The sequence below is a fragment of the Panthera uncia genome, chromosome F2, assembly GCF_023721935.1.
Source record: "Panthera uncia isolate 11264 chromosome F2, Puncia_PCG_1.0, whole genome shotgun sequence".
NCBI classification, from domain to species: Eukaryota; Metazoa; Chordata; class Mammalia; order Carnivora; family Felidae; genus Panthera; species Panthera uncia.
The window spans coordinates 91286-114223 of record NC_064812.1 but is presented as its reverse complement, the minus strand read 5'-3'; the positions used below and the strand labels follow the sequence as shown (position 1 = coordinate 114223).

At 47.5% G+C, this 22938-nt stretch overlaps 1 protein-coding gene across 5 annotated transcripts; it reads right to left on the bottom strand.

Annotated features, from left to right (window-relative positions):
• Positions 1-629: 629 nt before the first annotated feature.
• On the bottom strand, positions 630-21839 carry ZNF250 (zinc finger protein 250). Of its 5 annotated transcripts, none has more exons than XR_007458342.1 (7): positions 21631-21839; positions 14436-14531; positions 14060-14201; positions 13742-13855; positions 13213-13275; positions 1754-4333; positions 630-1722 (listed from the first exon to the last, which is right to left on the bottom strand). XR_007458342.1 is itself a non-coding variant. In XM_049632707.1 (6 exons), the coding sequence occupies exons 2-6, from the start codon at positions 14475-14477 to the stop codon at positions 3009-3011; spliced, it is 1686 nt and encodes a 561-aa protein (XP_049488664.1). In that variant the 5' UTR covers positions 14478-14531; positions 21631-21839; the 3' UTR covers positions 630-3008. The 5 variants fall into 5 exon arrangements, 3 of the variants coding, with proteins under 3 accessions (XP_049488664.1, XP_049488667.1, XP_049488666.1); XR_007458343.1 differs by having other exon boundaries at positions 630-1102; positions 1893-4333; XM_049632707.1 differs by having other exon boundaries at positions 630-4333.
• Between the last annotated feature and the right edge of the window lie 1099 nt (positions 21840-22938).

The following is a 22938-nucleotide window of genomic DNA, read 5'->3' as shown; positions in this document are numbered from 1 at the left end:
CAAATTTGTTATTGGTGTCAGAGGGGTGGGCAGTCTTGGGGACCCCTGTACTTCACGTGCATTTCTTAGCTCAGGCACTTTTATGCATGAAACCAAGTGTTCCCCAAACTCACCCAGATGGGCCAGAGTAATGCTGTCCCCACCAACTGGTGGTTTTTCCTCTGCTCTAGGGCAAACCCAACTCCTAGGAAAGATCCTCTTGGGCCTTTACTACTAGCCCCTCTACACAGAGTGGCCTGAGCTTCCCCAGCAGGTCCTCCAGGAGTGCTCCTGCCTCCCTTAGGGCCACCTCTGGACTGCCCGGCCTCAGCCAAGCTGGGTCCTGGTGTGCAGTCACCTTCCTGCAGAGAAGTGATGGATCATGCAATTATGCCCCCACACTTGACCAGGTTGTCATCAATGCACGAACACACCCATTTCAATACACCTTCATAGCTTTGTATTACAGGATCTTTCCTAATTGATCAGGAAGAGGTGACATGGTTTTGTTTGAAATTGGTGTGCTTTAGCCTTTTTCAAGCTTTCCCCATTGTATTTCCCCTTATTGGGAACAGCTGGCTCATGCCCTCTGCCCACTGATTTGTAGTTGATCCTTATGCCAAAATTACTGATCTTCCTTCACCCACAAGTAGGTGTTCTAGTCACTTCTTTTTTATTGGAAAATATGTCTGATTATACACAGTACACAGAAATAAAGTTCCAGGTGTTTTCTAAGTAACAGAAAACTTGAGAACTGTTAAATTCTTGGTAGCAGTAAGGAGAAATAAGATAAAAGTTTAAATGCATAAAATGGAAAAACTTCTAAATAAAAATAAAAAAAATCCAAAGTAAGTGTGGAATACTGTTAACCAGTCAGGGGTGGGAGGTAATGGCGATTAACAGGGTGAAGGGACCCCAAAGTCATTCTGGTGCCTGATACCACTTCCAAAAAAAGGGAGACTGACCATATGTTCTGGCAGGTTATATACTACCTCCTGGTCCTTGGAGAGGTGAGTGGCAAAAATGCATGGCCCAGGCATCCTCCCCAGGAAGAAGGGCACTGAAGCCACCTCCCAGCTGCAGAGACACTTGAGCCTTATAGTCACCAGTGGGCCAATGGCGACTGATAGCAAGCAAAGGCAGAATGATATTAAGTTCACTTCATTTAGGAAGATAAAAAAGCCAACTATATATTTTGATCCCCCTGAAAAACCTAGATTTGGGTTTAGTGATCCAGAACGATCTGTACTGTGTAATTTATGTTGTCCTGTGACACACAGCGTCTTCCCAAACAAGTATTTCTGTACATTGTATTTAACTGAACTCCTGTTCTCATCTTGACTGGAATATGCCTATTTCTTATTCTAACTCTTCCACATGATTAGGAATTGTACCCCGGGTAGTGGTGGGCTCTGAGGGGCAGCCACCGAGTCAGATGCCAGCTAGGAACTCAACCAGCACGGGGCGGAAGCTTCCCTCTGTGGGAATTTATGAGCTAGCCCCTCACTGGTCTCAGCTCCTCTCTTAAGTAATGCTTCTGTGAACTCTATTGATCTGGAGTTTCATCTTAGTGATTTCAGCTACTGTCTGCAGTAACATCTGAGGGACTTCAGCTTCCCTGAAGGGACACTGTTGCTCTCTCCTCTGAAGTAACCACCCAGTGATCAGCTCCTCTGAATTGCCCCATGACCTCAGACTCCACTAGTCTCTCCTCGGGGGTTTCAGCCATCTCTGAAGAAACACCTGTGTGATCTCCACTCCAGTGAAGGGACACCTCAGTGAGCTCATCTCCTAACATACGCCTCAGTGACCCCAACTGCTCTGCAGTACGTGTTAGTGACATCAGTCCCTTTCAGAAGGAGCCTATCTCCTTGCTGAGGTAACACCGGCTACTTCAACTTCCAGAGTTTCACCTGTGATGTTATCTTCTCAGCAGTATCACAGCGAGGGGAAAAGGAGCTTTTATCAGTGTCAGTGTGTTGCCGTGCCCTCGAGGATCAACTCTGGTCCTTCATTTCTCCTGAGAGGCTTGAGAGAGAGAGAGAACTTAAAAATTATGAATAAACTAGATTCATTTTAGTATATGATAATGTATACCAGAGTCTTCTTGGCATGTAAAAAAATAAAAACCTCAAACACAGGAATGAAAATTTTAGATCATAAAAAATATGTATCAAAGAACGGTCTTTTCAGTAAAACTTTTGGGAAACACCACAATGTGTAAAGAGGCACCCAGCTGGTGTAGCAGCTATAAGGTCTGGGCTCTGAGGGCAAAGCTCCCTTCCTACCCACATGGGGTCCAGAGACCCAAGACGTCCTATGAGTTCCAGAGCATAAGGTCTGTAAGTCATAAGGGTGGGTTTTGAGGCAAACATCCATTTTTGAGCTGAATTTTCACTAAAAAGTTAGGACATCCCTTCTCATCTTGAATAAAGTTCAAACACCAGATGAAGTGTTTTCTCACTAATATTTAGACTTTTTCTTTTTTTCATACAAAACAAGTGGTTCCACACACTTAGCATTTCTAGCCATATTACATCATGATACTTGATGACAATCTTTTTTTATATCATTTTATCCACACACTTTAGTGTTTTCACAGAATACCGCACATAATCCAATTCTAATTTTAGAGGAAATAATTAGAATAGTTACTGTTTTTAGGAAAGGCATGTAATATTCTAAGAAAAATCTTTATTTAGAATGTAAGAAAGTTTCATTGTGATAGTAATCCTTATGTCTTCAATTCCTTCAGTTTCTTCCAATAAACTTTCTAATGTTAAAGAATTATGGGTGTCTTTACCAAAATTTACCATAGTTGTGTCATTTACTCTTCAATATAACTTCAAGATGTGGAGAAAAACAAAACAGGCATGCTCTATCATTCTTCCATAGGAACATGCTCAGTGCTTCTCTTTGGAGTTACTTGTGACACTAAATGACCAAACAATGGCATCCCACGGAGCTACCAGAACCTTCTCCTGGGCTGGGGGGGCGGGGGAGGGGAGTTCTCCTAGTGGCAGAGGAGGTCACAGCTTCCTGTGCACCTTCTGGTGCTGGATCAGGTGCCCGTGCTGGTTGAAGGCGCGCCCGCACTCCCCGCACTCGTAGGGCCTCTCGCCCGTGTGGATCCTCTGGTGCTGGATGAGCACGGAGTACTGGCTGAAGGCCTTGCCGCAGCGGCTGCACTCGTAGGGCCGCTCCCCAGTGTGGGTCCGCAGGTGCACGATCAGTGTTGCTTTTAGGCTGAAGGCCTTGCCACACTGTGCACAGCGGAAGGGCCTCTCGCCCGTGTGGATCCTCTCGTGCTGGACCAGAGACCTGCGGGCGCTGAAGGCGTGTCCACACTCGCCGCACACGTAGGGCTTCTCCCCGGTGTGCACCCGCTGGTGCTGGGTCAGGTGAGAGTGCTGCACGAAGGCCTTCCCGCACGCATAGCACCCGTAGGGCTTCTCCTCTGTGTGGATGCGCTCGTGGTTCATCAGTGTGGAGCGGTGGCTGAAGGCCTTCCCACACTCGCCGCACTCGTAGGGCTTCTCCCCAGTGTGCACGTTGTGGTGCTGGATGAGGACGGAGCGGTCGCTGAAGGCCCGGCCGCACTCGCTGCAGGTGTAGGGCTTCTCCCCGGTGTGCACCCGCTGGTGCTGGAGCAGCGTCCTCTTCACGCTGAAGGCGCGGCCGCACTGTGCGCACTCGTGCGGCTTCTCCCCGGTGTGCACCCGCTGGTGGCTGCGCAGGACGGTGCTGTGGTTGAACGCCTTCCCGCACAGTGGGCACACGTAGGGTCTTTCTCCCGTGTGGATCCGCTGGTGCTGAATAAGATGCGAGAGCTGAGTGAAGGACTTCCGACACTCAAGACACTCATGTGGCTTCTCTCCCGTGTGTATCTTGTGATGCTGAGCAAGATCTGAGCTCACTCGAAAGGCCTTTCCACATTCGTTACACTCGTAGGGCTTCTCGCCGGTGTGGATTCTCCTATGTTTACTGAGGACAGAGCTCTGGCTGAAGGCCTTCCCACACACACCACACACATAGGGCTTCTCTCCAGTGTGTGTTCTCTGATGCTGGAGGAGATGGGAGCTCCGACCAAAGCATTTCCCACACTCGGTGCACTTGTAGGGTCTCTCCCCACTAGGAACAGCCTGATTCTGAGAGAGAGGCACACTCTGGCTCAAGACCTGAACTTCAGGTGGGCCAACAGGGCTTGGACTCACACAGAAACTCTGCTCAGGTTCATAACTTTTTGGATCAATCCACCCTTTGGGTGCTTTCCCCAGGATCACCGATATTTCCTCTGAAATAAATGGCTTCCGACTCACGTCCCTATTTTGGTTCTCTCCCTTGTTTTCATATTCTGAAACAACAAAACCAAAGTAAAAATGTTAACTCAAATGTCAACCCACTCAAAACAGCAGAGCAAAGTGCAACCTGAAGGTGTTTAGCTGACAAGAGGTGGCCATCAGGGGTGCGGTCCCTGAATGCCCATGGCTACACATTTTCCGCAGTGCAGAAAAATCACAACTGTGTCCAATAATTAGAAATGTGCCCAGGCTCACAGGGCAGTTTAAGGGACAGGTGTGACCTGTAGTCTTGAGTCATCCCCGCCCCCCACCTCGTGAAGTGCACGTGTCACACAGCAGCAGGGCTACAGCCCATTACCACCGGAGTCCCGCCTTCCTTGGAGTCCTTGTGGTAGGAATAAACGTAGGACCCCACCCATGACTGCAAGGAGCTTTGTGGGGCTGACAGCAACACAGGAACAGAGAAGCCTACTGTCAGGCTGGTAGATGTGTGAACTCTCATGTGCATGTCCAACAGACACAGGACCAGAAGACTTATACATGGGGGACTGTGACCTCTTCTTTGTGGAGAAGGCACTGGGGGGCAAGATGAAACAGAGACACAATGGGAGTCTTGCCATGTCTAGGCTGGAGAGGAGTCCTGTAGGGCAGCAGTGAGCATTGCAGAGAAGACTAGGGTAGAGGTTTGTTAGTACCAGGTTGGGGGATCTACAGGATGTGCTGATAACTTTTTTTAAAAAAATTTTTAACATATATTTATTTTTGAGACAGAGCATGAGCAGGGGAGGGGCAGAAAAGGAGACACAGAATCCAAAGCAGGCTCCAGGCTCTGAGCAGGTGTTCAGCACAGAGCCCGATGTGGGGCTCAAACCCACAAAGCATGAGATCATAACCTGAGCTGAAGTTGGACACTTAACTGACTGAGCCACCCAGGCACCCCAATTTTTTTTAAGAAAGCTCTACGCCCAACGTGGGGCTTCAACTCACTACCCCGAGACCAAGGATTACGTGCTCTACCGACTAAGCCAGCCAGGTGCCCCTGAGAACAGGTTTCTTAGATCTTGGAAACCAAACCGTTGAGATGACAAGATGCCACTCAAAGACCCAAAACTTCTCAGGGGTGTGAGAAGAATGACTTTTTCACTGGTTCATGTGGGTAAGAACTGGGTATTCTCAGCTTAGACAGGGGCCTGGGTATTCTCACAAGACAGGGGCCTGTGTAAATCCTTCCCTACCTGAATCTGGTGGCAAGTATGCTTCATTCCGGGGTTCTTTACCAGAAATGATGTGGACCAGCAACGATTTTCCAATCGTGTCCTATCTGTAATAAGGATATTTTCAAGTCCAATAAGCCCCCCACCTTGCTGGTAACAGCATTACTGGGATATAAGCTTCACTTTTTAGTAAGTTCCTAACTTGGTCTGGGAAGACATATGCTATATAGTGGGTCACCTGGTACCCCAAGCCAAGGGACCTTCTAAAACGACTTCTGACTGATGGTTAGAAAAAGATTTGGGACAAGGTGGCCCATAAATTAAATATGCTTGGGGTGCCTGGGTGGCTCAACTGGTTAAGTGTCAAACTCTTGATTTCGGCTCAGGTCACTATTTCATGATCATGAGATCAAGTCCCATGTCAGGCTCTGCGCTGGGCATGGAGTCTGCTTAAGATTCTGTCTCCCTCTTCCTCTGCCTCTCCCCTGCTCATGCGGTCTCTCTCTCTCAAAAATAAATAAACTTACAAAAAAAAAAAAATAGGACTACAAGAAATTAAATAAAAAAAATACACTTGTTTTAATTTATGTTGCCTTTTGACAGACAAGGAATGGTTACCTTGGAGGGACAAAGACATACCAAATGTTAATACTTCTTCTAGAAGTTGGTAGCAGCCAGACTGAAGCAAACCCTCAGCAGAGGGTCATCTGAGAAGAGGCAGGAGTGGGAAGTTGGGAGATTCCCAAGTGTGAGGGGCCTTGTAGAGGCTGGGGTCCCACTCCAGGCTAGATTAACCTGCTCTCCACACCCACCCCAAGTTCAGCAGCATTCTGGACACAGATACTCAGAGTTCTTCACCTCGACACGGGGGCTCATGTCCATGGTCTTCTCCCTAGGGGCTAGATCCAGAGGAAGCCTCCTTTGGTGGCTCAGGACTGCAAGAGGAGAGCACAAGCACCCACCTGAACCCTTCTCCTCGACAGAATGAAAGCTGCAAGTCACTGGGCAAAGGAAAGCAAACTTCTCATTCTAGGGCACAGACAAACATCCCAATGGCTGGGAAGGGAAAACTACCCTTTACTCCTGAGGAAGGGACAGGAAAATGATCATGAGCCCAGACATTGAGAGGTCTGCTTCAACTAGGGGAAGGGCTGTGACCCAAGAATACAACACCTGCCTAAAATTGAGGATAGATCAGAACAGTGGAGCACGCGGTCATCTCCTCCTGCTATCGAAAAGGCCAGCAAGCACTGAGTAACAAGCAACAGAAGACTTCTGCTGGGGGTGGGGGGTGCTGGTGGCCAGAGCACAGAGGAAAACCCTCTCTTGCAGGCACACCTGGAAGACTGAAAGTCCCCACCCTATGCACAAGGAAATGCCAGAAGAACGGGAATCCAGTGGTATACTGAAGGCAACTATGGGAACAGAACCCAGCCAAACTCCTGACTCAGGCTTTCACACTAACCACCTAGTAGGAGGGGCTATGTTCCCAGACAGATATACTATTTACTTCTATTTCTCCTGTCTTAATTAATGATAGGTGACATTCAATAAAATATTATAAGACACCCAAGAGAAAGGAAAAAGACTGCTTGTGTGTACACACACACAGAGTCAAGAGAACAAGTGACCAACAGAACCAGAATTAGAGATGACCCATACGTTGAACAATGTGAATGATCAGATGGGGAACCTCAGCAGATAGATTCTGTAAGAAAGGACTGGAAATGCTAGATGTAGAAAATATAGCCACATATGAACGCCTCTGATAGGCTCATTGCGGACTCAACCCAGATGAGGAAAAGACCAGTGGGCTTGAAAATAGGTCAACAGAAATTACCCAAAAAGAAACGCAAAGACAAAAATGTATGAAACATAAAAATAAAATTGATATGGATCAATATCAAACGGCCTAACCTGCATGTAGTTGGAATTGCAGAAGAGAAAGAGAACAGGGAGGTAAAAATATCTGAAAAGATAATGGCTGAGATTTTCCTAAAAATAACGGAAGACATCATAACACAGATTCAAGATATTAGTGTCACACATTTTGTTTTGTTTTTAATATGAGAGAGAGAGAGAGTGAGAGCGCAAGTGCAAGCGGGGGAGACAGGCAGGGGGAGGAGAAGAGAGAGAAAGAAAATCTTAAGCAGGCTCCATGCTGCCATGGGACTCAATTCCCAAGCCCTGGGATCATGACCTGAGCCGCAATCAAGAGTGGAATGCTCAATCAACTCTGCCACCCAGGCGCCCTACAAACATGGTTTTTTTTTTTTTTTAATTTTTTTTTTTTTTTTTTACATTTATTTATTTTTGAGACAGAGAGAGACAGAGCATGAACGGGGGAGGGGCAGAGAGAGAGGGAGACACAGAATCGGAAGCAGGCTCCAGGCTCCGAGCCATCAGCCCAGAGCCCGACGCGGGGCTCGAACTCACGGACCGTGAGATCGTGACCTGAGCTGAAGTCGGACGCTTAACCGACTGAGCCACCCAGGCGCCCCCAAACATGTTTTTAAAATACCAACTAGAGGGGCGCCTGGGTGGCTCAAGTCAGTTGAGCATATGACTTCGCCTCAGGCCATGATCTCACAGGTCCGTAAGTTTGAGCCCCACATCAGGCTTTGTACTGACAGCTCAGAGCCTGGAGCCTGCTTTGGATTCTGTGTCTCCCTCTCTTTCTGCCCCTCTCCCGCTCATGCTCTGTCTCTGTCTCCCTCAAAAATAAACATTAAAAAAAAAAAGAAAAAGAAAAAAACCTGACTAGATACATCATATTCAAACTGCCAAAAACCAAAGAGACCATCTTAGAGGTAGAGGAAAAACACATACAACACAGAGGAACAAATGTAAGAATTACAGTAGACTCCTCATCAGAAACAAGTCAGAAAACAATGGACTGACACCCTTGAAGGGCAGAAAAAGAAAAAACAAGTCAATTTGCAAACACCAATGGAGAGAACATCCAACAATCAAATCCAAACTAATGTTAAAGGAAATTCTTCAGGCTGCAGAAATATACCCGACAAAGCTGGATTTATACAAGAAATGAAGGCTTTTGGAATAAAATGAAGGTAAATATAAAAGACTATGTAAAACGGTTTTCTAAATCACTCTAAGAGAATTATCCAAAGCAAAAATGATTACACACTAGAGCACCTGGCTGGTTCAGTTGGAAGAGCATGGGACTCTTACTCTTGGGATCATGACTTCAAGCACCATGTTGAGTGTAGAGATTACTTAAATAAACCTGAAAAAAATAGTTGTAATGGAGCAAATGTTTGTGTCTCTCCCCGCAAATTCACATGTTGAAGCCCTAACCCCCAATGTGATGGTATTTGGTGGTGGGGACTTTGGGAGGTAATTGAGAGTTAGATGAGGTCACAAGGGTGGGGCCCCCATGATGGCATTACTGCCCTCTAAGAAAAGACCTCAGTGAGCTTACTCACTTTCCCCCCACAGGCACACAGAGGCCATGTGAACACACAGAAAGTGGCCATACTGCAAGCCAGGAATAGAGCCCTCACCAAATTCTCACTTTTTTTTTTTTTTTTTTAATTTTTTAGCATTTATTTATTTTGGAGACAGAGAGAGACAGAGCATGAACGGGGGAGGGTCAGAGAGAGAGGGAGACACAGAATCTGAAACAGGCTCCAGGCTCTGAGCAGTCAGCACAGAGCCTGACACGGGGCTCGAACTCACGGACCGCGAGATCACGACCTGAGCCGAAGTCGGATGCTTAACCGACTGAGCCACCCGGGCACCCCAACTCACTCTTGTCTTGGACCTCCAGCCTAGGGAACTGTGAGAATGAAATTTTTCATGTTTAAGTCACTCAACCCATGGCATGGCATGGTTATGGCAGCCTGAACGGACCAATAAACAAGTATGCTACCCCAACAGTCTTCTAACACATATGAAACGGTGTTTGCGTTCTTTGAATGTTTGGAGATGTATATTGTGAACCCTAGGGCAGCCACTAACCATCTGTTCTTTGTTCCCTCTTCTTTCTCCCTTTAAAAAAATTAAGTTACTTCTCATGATTCTATCTTATCTCCTTTGTTGGCTTCTTAGCTTTAACACTTCTTTTGATTATGATATAGCTTAGTGATTTTATTCAAGTTTATTATGTAAGGGGTTCATTGGAGTTTCTTAGATCTGTGAGTTTATGGTTTTCATCACATTTGGAAAGTTTTCAACCATCATTTCCTAGAATATTTTTTCTGATGCTCCCACCTCCGCTTTATTGGCTTCAGCTATATATATTAGGCAATTTCAGATTGTCCCACAGCTCACTAATGTCCTGTGGTCTTTTTTTCCTTCCTTTTCCTTTTCAGTAGTTTCTAGGATTTTTGTTTTCACTAATCCTTTCTTATGCAATATCTAACCTGTCACTAATTTTACCCAGTAAACTCTTCATCTCATGCATTGTTTTCATCTCTAGAGATCAGAACTGGGCCTTTCATGTATCTTCTAAGACTCTACTTAACATGCTGAATATTCCCTCTAGTCCTTGAACATACAGAATAAATTTATTTTGTTTTCATGTCCTGGTCTTCCAAATCTTTTTATTTTTTTAATATTTATTTTTGAGAAGACAGCATGTGAGCAGGGGAGGGGCAGAGAGAAAGAGAGAGAGAGAGAGAGAGAGAGAGAGAGAGAGAGAGAGAGAGAGAAAGATATAGAAACCAAAGTAGGCTCCAGGCTCTGAGCTGTTAGCACACAGCCCAAAGCGGGGCTCGAACTCACTGACCATGGGATCATGACCTGAGTCTAAGTCAGATGCCTAACAGACTGAGCCACCCAGGCACTCCTCCTGGTCTTCCAATTCTATCACTGATGTCACTTCTGGTCCGTTTAACAGGACTGTTTTTTCTTCTAATTATGGTTGTTTTCTTACTTCTTTGAATGCTTGATAATTTTTTATTAATGCCAGATATTATGAATTTTACCTTGCTTCATGTTGGATATTTTTTATTTCTAGAAATTGTCTTGAACTTAAGTATTCTTGGTTAAGTTACTTGGAAGTAGCATGTATGGTTCTTGCCTTTGAAATTTGTTAGACCAGAACAGAATAGTGCTTAGGGCTCTTTCACCAGCCCTCCCCCTACTCCCCCCCCCCACACACACACACACACACACACACACACACACACACACACACACGTTAGTTCTCTAATTGAGGATTCCCTGTGAGTTACAAGTTTCCCACTCTTGCCGTTGGGAGCAGATAGCATTCCCAGCCTTATGTGAGCATTGGGCACTGTATTTACCAGCCTATAGCTCTGCAGGCTAGAATTCCATATGGGTTCTCTGCTCAGTGTATCACAAGGCTGAAAAATAAAGTGTTAGACTGAATACTCATGTGGAGGCTCAGGGAGTAAAATGCACTTCAAAGTTCATTCTTACTGTTGTCAAAATTTAGCCCCTTGTAGCTATAGGACTAAGAGGACTGTTTCCTTTGCCACCCTCACCTCCTGATTGCTACCTGCATTCCTTGCCATGTGGCCCCCTCCACCTTCAAGGCAGCAATGGTGCATCAAATCCTTCTTCCCATTCTTTGAATCTGGCTTCGGTCTCCAACCCCCAGACCCCCCAGACCCCGATTTAAAGAGTTCTCCATTCCTTAAAGGCAAAAGCTTAACGTAACATAATCACGAGAATAAAATCCACATTCACAGTCTTGGGGATTATGCAGGCAGGGCAGGTCCTGTGCTGAGAGAGAGCGCTCCGGTCTTTTTTCCTCTTCTAAGAACACTAATCATAGCAAATCAAGGTCCTACCCTTATGAGGTCACTTAATTACTTCCATAAAGCCTCCATCACCAATACATTTACACTGGGGTCAGGGCTTCAACATATGAATGGGGGAGGGGCACAAACATTCATTCTATTATGAGGACCATCTTAAATCCTGGTTACCACAGCTACTACTCCTTCTCAAGAGGCAGCTCTTTCCTGGCTTTGGATTTCCTTGCTAATACTCAAGAAGTCTTCCTGCAGATCTCCAGAATTCTTTGTCAAACAGACTCCCCTGTGGGACTTCTGGCCTCCCTGGCATCTCGGGACTCCTGGCAATAATGTCCTCAAGTCTGGGACACCACTGGGCTCTGCCAGGGTTCCCCTCCTTGCACTGGGATCTTCTCCAAGTGGTGAGCTGGGACAATTGTAGGGATCATCCCTTTGTTTCCTGTCTTTTGGGAATTACTTTCCTTCACTGACTGACTTCCACTGAGAGAATGATGTCCAACATCTTGAGAGCCGAGGTTTCATATACATTGTCCAGTTTTTCAGTTGTTTCAAGTGAGAGGGTAACTACCATCTCTGTTTACTCCATCTTGGCTGGAAATAGAAGCCCTTGTTGTTGCTGGGTTTTTTAATAGTTTTATATTAAAGGTTGGATCTCTAACCAATAACTTAATTAGGCATATTTCTGAGATTTCTAGAATTTTGTGTTACCTGGTGTTCTGCAACTTAATTTCCTCTCAAGACTGTGTTCCTGATTCGTTATATTGTTCTACAACAGTTATCAAATCCCTTTCACTACAGTACATTCTGTTCTATTACAACACCATAGCTTATTTATCTGTCTAGCCTACTGCTGATGAACACTTGGGTCGTTGCCAGATTTTTCTATCTTGAAACATGCTTCTTTGAAGATTCTTGTACATGTTTCTTGGGGTTTACACACAAACGTCCTTACTGTACACTTAAGAGTGGAACATCTGCCATAGGGATCCATATTTTCAACGTCATTTGATAATGGCACACTGGTTTCCAAAGTGAATGTGCACGTTTACATCATCATTAGCTGCTTTATATTCTCAACCAAACTTGATAATGTCAGATCTATTTTTTTTTGATACTGAAGGTCTAACACGGTATATCACAGCAGTTTTAATTTCCATGTCACTGATAAATAATGAGGCTGAGCACGTTCTCACATTTATTAGCCCTTTGATTTCCTCCTCTATAGAACTTGTTCAAGTTTTGTGCCCACTTTTCTTATTTGATATTTCTGCCATTTTTAAAATTCTCTTCAGAGCAATTATTAAGTGTATATACTGTTTTGAAAAATGGCAATACCAATAAGTTCTTCATTTAAAAAATCTGGGTTTATGGCCTACAAAATTTTTACACACCTCATTTTTTAGAAGTTATACTATATGTTTTTTAAACTGGAGAACACATGGTTTAGTTTTTTTTTTTTTTTTTTTACTTAAGAAGCCTCATCTTCATAAAGTTAGCAAGCCAAAGAAATAATTACCCATTTCCATTGAAAAATATTTCTTCTATTGTTTGAAGCTTCCTAAATAGGTAGTGTCTTTCCTGATGCCAAAGTAACGAGATGAGCAAAATGACTTTAATAAATAATTGTACAAAAGGTTACTCAATCATCCATGGCATAAAAGCAACACATGACCAAACTTGCAAGAGCAGAGCCCTCACTTTCAGAACAATACAGCTTCAGCTGTTGTTTCAAGTACAGACTAGGAAGAATGTTTTACATTGGACAAAACAAAGGAAAAAAAAATTCCACTGAAACAAATTTTTAATTTAAAAAACCCCTTTCCATGATTTTGTATAGAGTGTATGTACTGTATAACAAGAGCATACATTCTGCATCAGAGAACCCCAGGAATTTCTTTACATTCTGGTGAATCATCAGCATTAACACCTTCAGGCATTGTACTGGGTTAAAAAGATAAGACATACACCTACCCCATGGACAGGGTGAACTGTCTTGCTGCCTACAAGCTGCCATGTGGTCACGTTTGGAGTTATCTGCAAAAAGAAAAGAGAGTTAAGAGAGAACAAAACAGTTTTTAAGAGTAGGAACTCCTGGGGCACCTGGGTGGCTTACTGGGTTAAGTGATCGACTTCAGCTCAGGTCATGATCTCACAGCTTGTGAGTTCGAGCCCCGCGTTGGGCTCTGTGCTGATAGCTCAGAGCCTGGAGCCTACTTAGGATTCTGTGTCTCCCTCTCTCTCTGTCCCTACCCTGCTTGCACTCTATTTCTCTCTCACAAAAATAAACAAACATTAAAAAAAAAAAAAAAAAAAAAGAGCAGGAACTTCCTCCACTGGCTGTTACAGCAGGTAAGTGCAATTCACAGAGTTAAGACCACAGGCTCCTCGGGCAGAAGAGGCCCCAGGTGGAAGCTACTCTTGCTCTCTGTCACCTGTCAGTGTGCACAGCTGCCAGGAACTGATCAGTCCAACTGAAGGAGAGCCAGCTCCCTTCACTCACCTGAATGGCCAATGCCCAAGCCCCCAGTCTCCTCAGCCCCTTGCCCATCCAGGACCCATGGCTCTTCTCCTCGCTCCAGCTGACAGATCACGTTGGGCTTTGATCCTGGAAGTCCTGCTCATGGGGAAGGAAGGCCTTTTGTCAGCACAACATCTGTGAACACCCCTACCCCACCTGAGTGATCTGTAGGCATGAGACAGAGAGGTGTGATGTCCCTCTAGAGCTGTAACACCTGGAGGCAACCCCAAACCCCCCACCCCAGGTCCCTGCCCTTGGCCAAGCACAGAGACACAGAAGAGGCCTGCTGAGGGGCCATACCCAGTGACACCACGTTGCCATAGGTCTCCATCATCACGTGTCGGTAGAGGCCCCGCTGAGCAGGGCCCAGGCGGTCCCACTCCTCCTGGGAGAGGAGCACAGCCACATCCTCAAAGGTCACCTTGGCCTGGAATGACAGGGGCTGCTGAAGGTTGGATTGAGTCTCCATGTCTGAGATGGAGCAATGTGGGTGGGGGGAGTGGAGATGCCCTGGGTCAGGGGGGAAGGGAAACACATGCGAGCAGATGGGTGGTATCAGGAAGGGGCCACATTGTTCAGGAGATACAGTGACACTCAGGCTGTCACCCAGAACCCTGGACATGGGAGGGTTGTGAGGAAATCCAGGGGTGCAACAAAGGCCCTGGAGGCAGCTCACCTGGGGTCCTGCTGGTGGTGGTAGGAGCCTGGCTGCTGCCATCGCGTGATCCCTTGAGGTTTCCAAGGAAGATGGAAGTCAGAGGAGCCTGTGGGGCTGAGGAAGAGGAGGGAGCACATGAGGGGCCCACCCTTGCCCCCACAGACCCTGAGTTCTGAGGGAGTCCAGCCCCCACTGTGAACTCTTCCCATGGGCCCAGCCACAAGGTTTTGCTCTCCAGACCTGGGGTCTTTATGATCAGCTAGGGAGCTAGCAAGGACTCTGAGGCACCTGCTCAGGCCCACAGTCTAGGCACAAGGGCCCATGCCAGAGCATTCACATAGGTGTGAAATGTTCATCAGGTCTGGTGTGGGTGCCAGGCCAGGCTGCCTCCACAGACAATCTCCCAGTGAAGACAGGCTTTCCTCAAGGTCCACACTCCTGTGGGGGCCTCACCCCAGGTCCGGCATGCTTGGCTTGACCGTAACTCCTGTGGCCCCACTGATGCCTCAGTCTCATGTGGTTGTGCCCCAGTTGCCCTGATGCTCCACTGAGGCTGGGGTCATCAGCCTGGTGGTGGCTCCACCAGGGACTGGGAACGGAGGCAGGACAAATAGTTGATTCTGGAGGATTAAGTACAGAGTCACCCAGGGATTTGGTCTGAACACCTGATGTGGAGGCCTGGGGGTGAGCAGGTTCTGGGGACTTATCAGGCTAAATTAAGCTGAGATGTCTATCATACTCAAAATACGGGGGAAAAAAGGGGGACCAAAGGCTCTCCTAATGGGGGAATGGGGTTCACATCTTTTGGAGTGCCAAAGGGTGTCTATAACAGGGACACAGAAGCCAAGTGGGCAGATCACTCTACGAAAAATGGTACAAGATAGTGATCAACCTTCTCATGCATGCAGCTCAGCAGGTACCTCAACAAACAGGGTGCTTCATCTGTTTGTTTGATTTCTTTGTAGAATATCAGATGTATGTGTAAGTTTGCATGGACAACTTTTGGGAATACAAATCCTGAACTCCCAACTGCAGCTGCCTCTGCGGAGCACAATGGTAGACTTATTCACCAAGAATGTCCATTCCCCCCAAATCTGTGTGTGCTTGTGTCAGTGCAACTCTAATTAGGATTCCAACAGGTGCCTTTTAAAGGAGTAAAACTACCTTGAATTCACATGAACGATAGATGCTGGATAATAGATTAAGAATAAAATTTGAAAAAAATGGGTGTGAGGCAGGGTGGGCCTGCCTCACCAGATCTCAGAACAAAGATGAGGAAGCCATTTCCACCACCCACTCCACCTCCTGCCCTCTTGGCAGTGTATCCAACACCCGCATCCACTCGACCAGCCCACAGACTTGCCATCTCTCATTGTCAGTCATCTTCCCCATGGTCTCGTCCAGATACCTCTCCATGAGTGGTCTCCGTACCCCCACCCCACCAGAAAGTGGCCCTGGTCTGGGTCTCCCATGACTTCCATGTGGTCAGATCCTTGCCCCTTGTTGACAGGATGACACTGGTCTCTTGTGCTCCTGCAAGTTGGTCTCTACCAAGTCTCCTGGACATTGCTCCCTCAGCCAAGGCCTCCAGCCATCCTCACCTGTTTGAGAATTTGACCTTCATGTATAATACAGCTCTGGTCCTATGGGAACCTGGCAGAAGTAGTCATTGGCACTATGGCCCCACTGCAACTAGGCCAGGATCCAACGATAAACACCAATAGGAACCTCGTTCAGGGCCTTCCCAGTGGGTACAGATGACACAGGAGGCATGTGGCACATGTGGCCATAAGGCCTTAAGCCAGACCAACTCCTGCTCCTGCCCGTGCTTCTTCCTGCCCCACATCCTGCACATATCTGGCACTGGCCATGGTTATCCTACAATCCTGAATGTTCAGTGGAGCCTAGGGTCTCCTTTTTGGTGCAGTTGAACTGGCAATCCCCTTCCCTCAACTCAACATCTTCATGGAGATGTTCTTTGGCATCTCAGACACTTAACATCTAACACTAGGCTCCTATTTCTGCCCCCAGCTTGGTCTGGGCACCTCTACCCAAGACTTGATCCTGAAACTACCTTTCCTCCTCATTCTTTCACACTCTACTCCAAATCCACTCTCCCAGTGCACCCAGAACCTGGCCCTGTTACAGCAGGGTCATGCATCTGCCTTCCATGGGAATAGCGACTGTCCTTGGCTTCAACTAACTTCCTGGCCCCTCCATGGCTATGAGGCTGCTCAGAACCCTGCTTGAACCTCCCCTCTGCCAGGGAGGCTCCCTCCCTTTAGCTGGTGCTTGGCCACATCACCTTCTCATTGAGGCCCTTCCTGACCCCTTATCTTGAGGGCCTCTGCCTTGCCCAGTCCTCCTTCTCCCTTCCTGTCCCAGCAAAGCAGCCATCAGGCCAATGTTTGCTGAGTAAAGTGAATGAAATTAAAAAATCGACGAGACCATACTTTACACCCTGTCTCAGAAAAGCCACCTAACAGTTATGTAGATGAACCAGACATGCCATTAGACAGTGGGAACTCCGCTGGAATGGATGCAGGCCCGAGGATGGTGCGACTGCCAACCCACAGTCCTTTTACACACAGGTCACAGACCCACTAAGAGAAAGATTTAGGTTGTGCTAGATAGACGACAGGTAAATGACACCGTGGGACACAGAGAGCATGTCCAAAATGTTCCTCTTTCAGAAACAATGACTCCAGGGCCATGAAGGGTATGTGTGTATTTTGTCCTCACCCGTAAAACAGGAAGATCACATCCCTCCTCTGTGGGCCTCAAGAGGAGACAGTGCTCAGAACCACTGGGCGCAGAGTCAGATGCCGCTGGACCAAGTGTTATCTCATTCGATCAGACTAACTCCAAACAACCAGGCTGTCAACACGAGTGAGAAACAGAGGTGGGTGGAGAGGGCAAAGGAAAAGATTCCTACCTGGCGGGGGGAGTCCTAGAAAAGCACAAAAACAAAGGATCTCTACCTAGATGACCTTCACACATTACCAAGTTAAAAAAAAAAAGCATATCACATAGTATGTGTTATACTATCACACAGTATTTTTACTACGATCTGAAGATTTGTGTCCTTTCAACATTCATATGGTGAAATCCTAATGCCCAGTAGGATGGTGTTAGGAGGTGAGGCCTTTGGGAAGTGCTTAGGTCATGAGTCTGGAGTCCTCATGATGGGATTAGTGCCCTTGTAAGAAGAGACTCCCACAGAGCTTTCTCACTCCTTCCACCACGTGAGGTCACAGCAAGAAGTCTGCAACCTGAAGGGGGCCTTCCCCTGACCGTGCTGGCACCCTAATTTGGACTTCCAGCCTCCAGAACTTTGAGAAATGTCTGTTGTTTTATAGGCTACCCAGTCGACAGTAATTTGCTCTGGAAGCCCAAAGGAACTAAAATGACTGTATTCTTTTTTTTTTTTTTTTATTTTTTTTAATGTTTATTTATTTCTGACAGAGAGAGAGCACATCAGCGGAGGAGGGGCAAGACAGAGGGAGACCCAGAATCTGAAGCAGGCTCCAACCTGTCAGCACAGAGCCCGACGCGGGGCTCAAAGTCACGGACCGCGAGATCACGACCTGAGCCAAAGTTGGATGCTCAGCCGACTGAGCCACCCAGGCGCCCCGACTGTATTCTGATTAAAAAAAAAAAAAAAAAAAAAAAAAAAGAACAAAATAAACACAAGAAGTGATACTAATTTTGAACAAGTCTGTGACTTCAAGCAAAGACGTACAAAACACTGTGCATCTCAAAACCAACAACTGTCAGGCAGGAAAACAGAGTCATCCAGGGTACCCAAAGTGGCTTTTAACAAGCCGCCCTCTCCCCAACCCTGACCTCCATGATTCTGATGCCCTGTGATGCTCTGTGAGAAAAACACAGTTTAGACAAGAAGAGAGAACAGGTGGGCACGACAAGTCCTGTTTGGATGACCCCCCAAGCCAGAATCACCACCACCGAGTCCCCTAACAGACTGTGAGCAAGGCCATGCCACCCCCACAAAGGGGCAAGCACAAAGAGCACCGTCCATCCACCAATCACAGTCATTCTTCAGATGCAGGAATTCCATTTTTGGAAATCTCCTCAGGGAATAACCCAAACAAAACCAGAACAGATCCATGTTCTCAGCAGCCCTGGATGCTTAATGGGACAGAAGCCACACTGCAGTGAGACACTCAGCCAAACAGAATCTAGCTCTCACGATGACTGAGCAGCCAGCTACGTGGACAGGAACTAAAGAAGGGGCTGCAGAGATGCAAAGAGCTTAGAGTTTAAAGTTTACTATAGGGGCGCCTGGGTGGCGCAGTCGGTTAAGCGTCCGACTTCAGCCAGGTCACGATCTCGCGGTCCGTGAGTGAGTTCGAGCCCCGCGTCGGGCTCTGGGCTGATGGCTCGGAGCCTGGAGCCTGTTTCCGATTCTGTGTCTCCCTCTCTCTCTGCCCCTCCCCCGTTCATGCTCTGTCTCTCTCTGTCCCAAAAATAAATAAAAAACGTTGAAAAAAAAAATTTTAAAGTTTACTATTATTGTTTTGTTTTGTAAGCTAAGCTTTAGGAACTTATCACCCTTGTTGGAATCCCTGATAGATCTGATGTAAAAGAACACACATGTCTGTCCAAAGAGCTCGCACACAGTGACAGGCTAGCATGGGCATACTAGACGTGCGTGGTCTGGGGTGAGAGGCTCCAGGATCTTCTTCCCTCAGTCTTCACCATCCTCACCCACAGGCTTTCCTGGTGGAATGCCCTGCCCCACCTCCACGGCGGAAGCATCTTCACAAAGGGCAGCTCCAAGCCATTTGCGAACACAAAGCACAACCCTGCGATCTTCCATAGTGAATGATCAAGCATCCAAACCAACAGCTTTCTTATACACTGGCAACACCTAGTCAGAAAACGTATAGGGGGAAAAATTCTGTTCATAAATGGCAACAAGGAACAAGCTTAAAATGAACTTTAGAAATGTGATGTTAATTCTGCCCACCGTATCCACAAAACCAAGGTGCCTAGAGCCAGTGGGCCTGGAGGAAAAGCAGTGGCTACAGAACCGGGCAGAGCAGGGCCAAGTCTGTATAAACAAATGGAGAACAGATGAGACAATTCAAATTGCTCAGGAAAGATGATTCAATAAATGGTGTGAAGACAAGATTTTTTAAATGCTTTAGGAAAAGCAAAATTAAGCCTTTACATAAAATTCAACAAATCTCCCAGAAAGTAGAGGGAGGCAAAGAGATTTAAACAAACAAACAAACAAACAAACAAACAAATTTGGCCAGAAAAAATTAGATCATCTCAGTCTAATAAATCCACTAGGCTAACTAATGAGTAAGAGTTGAAATTTTAGATCACATTTTAAGGACTTGAATACAAGTATAGATACATTTGTATTATTTTAGGTGGGAAGGGCTGTTCTAAGCAAAATAGCAAAAGCAGAAACCTGCTGGGCAGAGACTCCCACATTTGTTGCATGAAAATTAATACCTTATGCACATCAAAGCCACCAAATTCCAGAATGGGCCCAAAGACATGTAAGAATTTAATGCATGACAAAGTTGGTTTTCCAAATCAACGGAAAGATGAATTATTCAGTAGGTAGTGTTAGAAATAGCATAGAAGGAAAAAAATGAAGCTGGATTCCCAACTCACCCCACACCAAAATAAATTCCAGACGGATCCAGCATTGCACAAGTACCAGAGAAAAACAAGAGTCTATTTTAAAAATAATCTTGGCGTGTGGAAAGCCTTTTAAGACATAGCAAAGCTCAAAAGCCTTCGGAGTAAATATGTTACGATTAAAAACTTGAAATCTCTTCAAAAAACCCCAAACCAGAACAAAGCACCATAACTGGAGTCAAATGTCAGTTTGTGAAGAGTGTTCTCAACATATACGGAAAAGAGTATGAGCTGGCAGATCACAAAGGAAATACAAAGGAAAACAAAAAAGGAAATACAAAGGCACACGAACAGTTTCAACCTCACCAGTCATCGGGGAACGGAAATTAAAACATTCATGTGACAACAATGCGGGGCGGGCGGTCTTAAGGCCCCAACCTCCCCCTCACTCCGCCTCCGAGTCCACCCTGCACACACCGGGTGTAGAAAACCGACGGAACGCACCGCCACGAAGGCAGTTTGCAAGTGAAAAATCTAACAAGTATCGACCGATAGAGCATGGCCACCCCTCTGCCCCCCGAGCTTCCCTTTTAGGTGAATAACGGAAAACAGCGCACGCAAAATCCAGAAAGGGTACAAAGGAAACCAGCCAGTGCTGCCTCTGCGCACACTGGCAGGCTGTTCCCAACGACGATTTCCAGTTTTTCTATTTTTCTCACACGTTCACATTTTAAAAAATGCATGTTATTTTCTATTGAAATCTTAAAAAGCAAATAATAAACTAGGGAAATATTTGCAAACCATGTTAGAAAAGGTTGGTCTCGTTCACTAAAAAGGGGCTCTTACAAGGTAGTAAGGAGAAGAGCACGGATAGAAACATGGAGAAAGGATGTAAAATTAGGAAAGTACTTTGAGCCAACGAGATACCAGCGCCGTTCGGACGCGGAGAAACGGCTTACTGCGAACGGCACAGGCGCTCCTGCCGCCGCGGGGTCCGGATGGGCTTCTCAGCCTCTGGTTCTGTATTTTGGGGAGACCTTGGGCGAGCCGGGGACTCGCGGGTCGCTGACCACCCTTCCCGGGGCAATCGCGCCGCCGTTCTCTTCGCCGCGGCCCCGCCGCAAACCTCCACCTCCTGCCAGCGCTCGCCGTCCGCGGGGGAGGGGGCCCGGGAGGGTCGGAGGGGGGCGATGAGGTGTCTCAGGGCCTGGGGTGGGGGTTGGATTCCGGGCGTGGCAGGGCCGGAGGGCTGAGGGCCCGGAGACTGGGTCGCAGGCAGCCTGGTGTGTGTCAAGGGTAAGGGGAGAGGGTTCTGGGGCGTGGCAGGGGCCGAGGGGCGGGGGTCGGGAGAAGCCCGGGTGTGAGGAGCGGAGAGAGGACTGGGATGCGGCAAAACGCTGGGGGAGAGGGGGCTCAGAGTGGGGTCCGAGGAGGGGAAGGAGCCCACCGCGCGCCCGCAGGAGGAACCCGGCAGGAGGGGCGGAAGCGGAGCGTGCCCGCGGGGAAGTGCCCTGTCCGTGAGGACGACCCGGCTCCAGCGCGCGTGCTGGCAGAAGGGCCCGGGCGCCAGTGCCCACGCGCACCCCCAACTCACCTTCCACGCCGCAGCCTCACGCGCGAAGGGACGGATGCCCGCAACGCACTCAGACAAAGGGGACGCCCCGCCTGGTCTGCGCATCCGCCAATCCCTGGGGGCCCCGCCTCCTCAGTCCCCGCCCACGCCCCCGGTCACCAGTCCTGGAGCGGACACCTCCCAGTCGTCCCCGCCTTCCCCGCCGGCGCCATTTTCCTGACTGACAGCGAGGCCGCTTTCTGCGGAGCCACCGAGAGGCGAGATCTCCCGCGCGCCTAGAGAGGCCATACCGCGCTCCGTCCTCGCATTTACCGCACTTCCGGCGGTCCTGTGGAAAGTTCTAGTGAAGCTTCCGAGCATCGGACCCACGGGCCACCTAGTGCCTGTAGAGTCGGGTTTCAGGCTTGTGGCCAGGGGGGTACCTTTTCCGCTCCTAGCCGGGTGCCACCCCCTCTGAACGTGCCTCCTCGTTGCTGTGCCCTGGGACCCGCCGAGGACCTAGCGGTGGTCGTCACGTGTGACAGTGACCGCCTCCTCAACCGCCTGCACTGCTGTTCACGGACTTTTTTGGGGCCGGCGGGGGGGGGGGGCCGTGAAGCCTCCGTCCGTGAGGGCGTTGCACGGTGCGGTAGCAACTCCCGGGAGAGGAGGCTGAGACAGCCACGGCTGGAATGCTTAGCCGTGTTCTAGAAAAACTGGAACGGTGAGGGCTTTCTTGGAGGAGCGGTTGGGGAGCCGGAGGAAGAGTTGGCCATCTCGCCTTTTCTGATAAGCGACCCTGGGTTGGGAGTAGGACTCCCTAACTTCAGGCAGGGATGGGAAGAAAAATTAAGGAGGAGGGGACAGAGAGTCCCTCAACAGTGACACCCTTTCCTCTTTCCTTTTTCCTTTTAGCTTTTTATTATAGAAACTTTCAAAGATAGGCAAAGGTAGACAAAGTAGTGTAATGAACCCCCCGTGTCCATCAAACAGTTGAAATGGGCAGTCTCTTCACCTATTTCTCTGGTTATTTCTTTCGTCAATCCCGTAGAGGAGGTCATTTTCTATAATAATTATTCTCATATTTGCCTAAAAGATAAGGGCCCCTAAAAACGTAATTACAAAGCTATTATCACCCGTGAATGTTAATGATTATCCTTTATTATCAAATGTAGGAAACTTTTTTTTAAATGTAAAAATACATCATGAGTTTACAGTGATATTTCAAACTTAGGGCTAGGTGGCTATTAATTTTTAAAATTTTATGTTTGTATCTTTTTTTCCCCCTCATATTTAGGATCTTGGGGGGCGTCTAGGTGGCTCACTCAGTTGAGCATAGGACTCGTGGTT

Bases quoted from the DNA above. Each gene is read 5' to 3' on its own strand.
- ZNF250 (XM_049632707.1), bottom strand. From the start codon at position 14,477: ATGGCAGCAGCCAGGCTCCTACCACCACCAGCAGGACCCCAG. The intron at 14,202-14,435 runs GTGAGCTGCCTC...AACCTTCAGCAG, and splicing joins CACCACCAGCAGGACCCCAG to CCCCTGTCATTCCAGGCCAA. The intron at 4,334-13,212 runs GTAGGTGTATGT...TTGTTGTTTCAG, and splicing joins CAGTTCACCCTGTCCATGGG to AATATGAAAACAAGGGAGAG.